This window comes from Halyomorpha halys, unplaced genomic scaffold (assembly GCF_000696795.3).
Source record: "Halyomorpha halys isolate HHAL.00 unplaced genomic scaffold, Hhal_1.1 Scaffold100.1, whole genome shotgun sequence".
NCBI classification, from domain to species: domain Eukaryota; kingdom Metazoa; phylum Arthropoda; class Insecta; order Hemiptera; family Pentatomidae; genus Halyomorpha; species Halyomorpha halys.
Window position 1 is genome coordinate 1,302,635 of NW_027112088.1, and position 6,000 is coordinate 1,308,634.

The following is a 6,000-nucleotide window of genomic DNA, read 5'->3' on the forward strand; positions in this document are numbered from 1 at the left end:
TCTAAAATATAGTTTTAGGTGCACTAGGTTAAGTCCACAGCATCCAAACTAGGTGGCAATTCCAAACTAGAGGATCTACAGATATATTGTTTTCAAAAATAAATAAGTTGATTATTGGGAAAAATTCCATTCGATAATTCAGAAAGTTCACAAACCCAGTTTTTTCAAAAAGCTGAATTGTAATTGTCTAGTATTAGTATTTATCTAACGATATAAGAACTTTTTATATGAATAAATAAATTTTATTATATCCAGAGACAGATATATCTTTAAAACAATTTACAGGCCAATGGTATTGTATAGAATATACAATACAAATATTTCTCTCCAATTATAATTAAAAATTTGAAACCTGTGTATTTTAAAAATTAAAATGCTATGTATCAACTTTTTTTTATTAAGACAACAATCTAAAAATATTTAAACTGAACTAATTTATAAATTCTAGATTAATGTAGCAATTTTATTTTACCAACAACTACTTGAGCCAAATGCAAAACATAAGTATACTGCATAAAGATCAAAATTTACACTTAAATGAATCAAAACATCAATATTGAGGCGTATTTTTAACCAGTAGCAATTTATGTTCAGAAATATAATTTAAATGTATAGAAAACAACATAGTAATTTTATACGAACCTTCAGAAACATCTTTAGGAACATAGGACCTCCACCAACGAAATATCATCCAACCATCTTGTATCCGAAGACTGAAGTCATGAGTAATATAAACAACATCTCTAAACATGATCTTTCCCGAGAGCATACAAACAGTTAATGAGCCTAAATGAAATTCAAAATGTTAGACACTAATAATATTCATTTAAGAACACCTGAACTAGATTCAAACTGATTACCAGCTCTAAAATATCCGTCAGTCACATATAGCTTGTTCAGAGCCCGAGTGAATACGTAGCCAATAACCCTGGAGTTGTAGTATGTAATGTAAACAACCCATACTATTGCTGTTATTAATGATACAAGAAGCCAGGCAAAATTGCTGTCCATCTTCAAGCCGTCCAAGTTTAATGTAGATGAAATATTCCATGGTGAAGCTTGGGGTATAGTTGTCTCAATAACTTTTGTAGCTGACATTGTGAAGGGTTGTATCTCAAGTTATCATGTCGCACCTGTAATCCAAATTATCTTAGAACTGTGACTAATTAGTACAATGAAAATTTTTAATCCCTTATCTTATATGAGATAAGACATGTGATATATGACACTACTATTGACCTAAAATGATTGAAACCCTCCAAAATTTGAAATAGATCACTTGTCTAGTTAATAGTTCATTTAATCTAATGAAATACAGAAAATAAAACGTAAAACTTATTCATTAAGTAAAACAAAATTGTAATCCAAACATATTTACCTAATGAAAATTAGTCTAATGTTAATTAAGAAGGAATTTGAGTTCAAATGATGTGATAAGTCTTCCAGTCATGATGATTTTGAGTTCAAAATTAATATAAATATAAGCAGAATAAATACAGCGTAGAGTTTATCAGTTAGCTGTAAGCCAAACAGTACCATTACAAAGCTCGCAAACACACTAAACTGGCACAAAAACAATAACACCTCTCCCAGCACTACCTACGTTCACTTCAGCTGTCACTTGGGCGGCATCAGCTGATGAGTCAGATCCCTCCATTTTGTACGGTTTTGATTATTATTATCTTAGTGGGGGGGGGGAGGGTGATTAATTTCTGTAATTCATCTAAAGTTTCCACTCTTATAAATAGCTTCAAGTTTTCATGAATAGTCCAAAACATTTCTAACGCTAAGTTCTTTGAGAAACATCTTGCTAAAAGTACGGTTACAAGATCACTGTTCGAAAATGTAGCCAATTAGTTTCTTGTTGTAAACCGATTTTTTGCACTTTCTCTCGTCCAAGCAAGGGAACTTTTATATTAATCCGTCATAGACATGATGTAACATAACTGAACAAAGAATTCACTACGGTAGGAACGATAGTGGAGGGAGTTACATTGTACTTTTTTCTCGTGATTATATTAATAAGTTATTTCAGGATCCCTGAAAAAAATAATAATTTCCATCTGTAGAAGGTTATTCAATTCAATTGTTATGTTATAACAGTTTATCTTACAACTTTAATTCCAACCCACAGGACATTTACAGAATAATCCAAACTAAGAAAATTGGCGTTGTTCAAAAAATGTCACGCTAGGGTTCGAAATTTTGCTATTAAAAGGCAGAATATCTAGAATAAAAATGTTATAATGTTCAATCCAAGTGGTATTTAATACATTAGCTCTGAAGCGTTGCTGAAGAAGTGCGAAGGGGACAAGTCACTTCGAGCGCCACTTACAGTGAGGCACCAAAAAAACAAAAAAATAATTTATAATTACAATTATTATTTTTACCTTATAATGACAATTATTATTTTTACCTTATAATTACAAATATTATTTTTACAATTATTATTTTATAATTATAACTTTTAGTAATTTCAATTTACAATAAATTTTTTTTTTAAACTCTGAAAAGAAAAAAAAATGTTTGTTTAAATTTGACTTAGTTTAAATTTGTGTTCATGAAATTATGAATAAATTAATATCTGTACAATTGATCTGTAGTTACATTAGTATACCGTCGTTCTCAAGTAGGCGCGAAATGGTTCTATGGTACTCGCGCGAACTTCATCAGTAGTGTTCCTTTAGATTACAAAAGTAATTTACTCGAATCGTGTTAGTGATAGTATCCTGTGTAGTTTCAAGTGCTGATTGTTTGCTACATTTCCTACCTTACTTTATCCAGGTGAGACTAAATTATGTTATAATTTGGAAAAATAAATGGGGATGTTAAGGATTTCGAATATTGTTATATGGGTAAAAATAATTTTTTTGTCTTGCTCATTTGTTCTTTTATATTCAAGGTAGCCAGGGCTTATAAGATCATCTTCAAGTCCTTTTAATTCATCTTTAGGTTTAAATAGTACAGTTTTTTACTTTTTAGTACATTTCGATGAAGCTTATATCGAACTGAGTTCAAAAAGACTGAATAGATTAGGATACATAGAATCTTTTTTCGTCATGAGCCAAAATTAATCAAAATACTCTTTTTAAGCATATGTTTCCGGCCACTAGGCAAAGATGTAGATAAAAAAAAAAGAAAGAAGCGAATTATAAGTTTTAAGAGCGAAAAATTAACGGAATAGATATTCATATTTGATCATTATATACAAACAGGGTGTAATAGGGTTACGTGCCCTACCTGAAAATATGAATTAAGGATTTCAGAATAATAGTAATAAAATCCTATTAAGGTATGTCCGTGAACGCTTTGTTTAGGAGATATTCAAGTCTAAACATTTTCATTGTTATGAATTAAAGTAATGTGTGTTCCAACTATTATATAAAGAAATTTAAATGTTAAATGTTCAAAATAATTACCTTTCTGGGTCAGCCTTAACGATCAAGGTTAAACATTTAATGTATACATTTCATTAATAAGGCAGTTGGAAAACATATTAATTTATTTATTAAAATAATTCATAACAATGAAAATCTTAGACAAAACCTTACGGTATTTCACATCCCGATAACAAAGGAAATTTTTTGAAAATTTTAATTCATATTTTCAGTTATGACACTTGACTTGAAACACCTTTAATAGATATTCATGAAATTAACAATAAATTTACTGGAAAAGTTTATGTTAACTATGAAATTTGTGGATAATTTATTCAAATTCTTGACACTGGTATTTATCTATTAAGTGGTGTCCTTGTTAAGTCTTAACACTATTATATCAATAGTCCAATGTTTCTGCCAATTCGGCCATCCTCAAGGAATTCTTAAATATAAATTCACCCCTCACATCAAAATTTTAAAAATGTTTTACTGGCTATTTTGTCCTGGTCATCAATTACAAGTCAAAATCACCCTAATTTTTAAAACTACGTTAATTTTTCAATTTCAGGCTCTTATTAAATATTGCTCGATTAAACTATCTTAAAGTCTGCTCTTCCCGTTTTAAGATAATATTTCCGAAGTTATATAGGATCGTCGCTCCCCGGGGGTCTTAGCGGACCGGGTCCCGCGGGGAAGGATTGCCTTTTTTGTGTTCTGATCCTCTCTTGTGAGATTGTGACATCTAATATAATCTAAAATTAAAGTTTTACAAAATAGGGTAATTTTGATATTATAATATTGTCTGGTTGTCCTAAGGGGTTCGATTGTCCAAGGACTACCAAATTAAATTTATTGCGCTTTAGGGATGGGTACCTAACCAAAAGCTTGTTCCTTTTTTCAGGTATAAAAATTATTATACATTTTTTTTTAATTTGGTGCTTGCCGAATAGAATACATACAATAGAATACATACAATTTTATATATTAAATAAATCAATTGATATCCTTGTTAAGTCTCAACACTCTTTATTATATCAATAGTCCAAGGTTTCTGCCAATTCAGCCATCCTCAAAGACAATCTTAAATATAAATTCACACCTCACATCAAAATTTTAGAAATGTATAACAGGCAATTTTGGCCAGGTCATCAATTACAAGTCAAAATTACCCTATTTTTTAAAACTTTAATTTTAGATTAGATTAGATGTCACGATCTCACAAGAGAGGATCAGATCACAAAAAAAGGCAATCCTTCCCCGCGGGACCCGGTCCGCTAAGACCCCAGGGAGCGACGGTCCTATATCACTTTTGAAATATTAGCTTAAAACGGGAAGAGCAGACTTTAAGATAGTTTAATCGAGCAATATTTAATAAGAGCCTGAAATTGAAAAATTAATGTAGTTTTAAAAATTAGGGTGATTTTTACTTGTGATTGATGACCTGGCCAAAATTGCCTGTTAAACATTTCTAAAATTTTGATGTGAGGTGTGAATTTATATTTAAGATTGTCTTTGAGGATGGCTGAATTGGCAGAAACCTATTGATATAATAAAGAGTGTTGAGACTTAACAAGGATACCAATTGATTTATTTAATGTATAAAATTGTATTTTATGTCTATTCGGCAAGCACCAAATTAAAAAAAAATGTATAATAATTTTTATATCTGAAAAAAGGAACAAGCTTTTGGTTAGGTACCCATCCTTATTACTTAAGCGCAATAAATTTAATTTGGTAGTCCTTGGACAATCGAACCCCTTAGAAAAACCAGACAATATTATAATATCAAATATTAAGCCTGAACCTGAAGAACGTATTGTATAATACATTTTAAAGCACTTTTTAGTAGTTTTGTGTCATTTAGGGAGAGGGGCTGAAAGTTTTTTTAACTGGATGGATGAGTCGAAGATTGTATTTTTTTAAAATGGAATTATAGTTTTTTTTATGTTATGCGATGTATAGAGGCTTTGCTATAACTTATTGGAAAGGGAGTGAGGGGACTATAAATATAAAATTTCCCAACAATTTATGTCGGTTTCCCTACTTTGTGTAAATCCGAAATTTTCCTAAACATTTTTTGAAAGGTGACCTTTCTAAACACCGTTTATATGCAATTTGGACCATTATAACCTCTTTGAATAATGTTTTGACACAATTTTCGCAGTTTAAACGATTTTTCAAATTATTTGAGTGGGGAAGGAAGACATAACCCGTTTACCTCCCGTCCAAATGTCCTATGACAGAAACTGTCGATATTACAGAACTACGTTTTTATAGTAAAAAAATATTTTTTTAGTTATATTAATAAATTAATTTAGATTGCTTCACCGAAATGTTTTCATGGTTTAAATAGTATATTTAATGTTTACTTATTATTTATATTTTTTAAGAACTGTTTGTTTGAAAATACATCAATTTTGTTTCATTCCAAAATTTTAAACTATTATACATTTTGTTGAAACTCTTTTCTTTAATTACACAAGTTCTCACATAATATTACACATACTGTTTTCAACCAATTCTGGTTTAGATGATACACAAAGAGGCTGGTTTAGCACATTGAACAGAAGTTCTAAAATTAGCACTTTAAGGGATATTAAAAATGTCGTATATATATATA

The 6,000-nt window shown here is 29.9% G+C and overlaps 1 protein-coding gene across 2 annotated transcripts in view; it reads right to left on the reverse strand.

The window, feature by feature from the left end:
* The window catches only part of tweek (transmembrane protein KIAA1109 homolog tweek), a 94,590-nt gene extending 92,953 nt beyond the window's left edge, over positions 1–1,637 (reverse strand). For both annotated transcript variants that reach the window (XM_067050070.1, XM_024359413.2), the window contains exons 1-3: positions 1,379–1,637; positions 861–1,133; positions 643–786 (exon numbers count right to left, since the gene is read on the reverse strand). In XM_067050070.1, the coding sequence (XP_066906171.1) occupies positions 643–786; positions 861–1,098 (382 nt within the window). In that variant the 5' untranslated portion in view covers positions 1,099–1,133; positions 1,379–1,637. The remainder of the gene's footprint in view (positions 1–642; positions 787–860; positions 1,134–1,378) is intronic.
* Between the last annotated feature and the right edge of the window lie 4,363 nt (positions 1,638–6,000).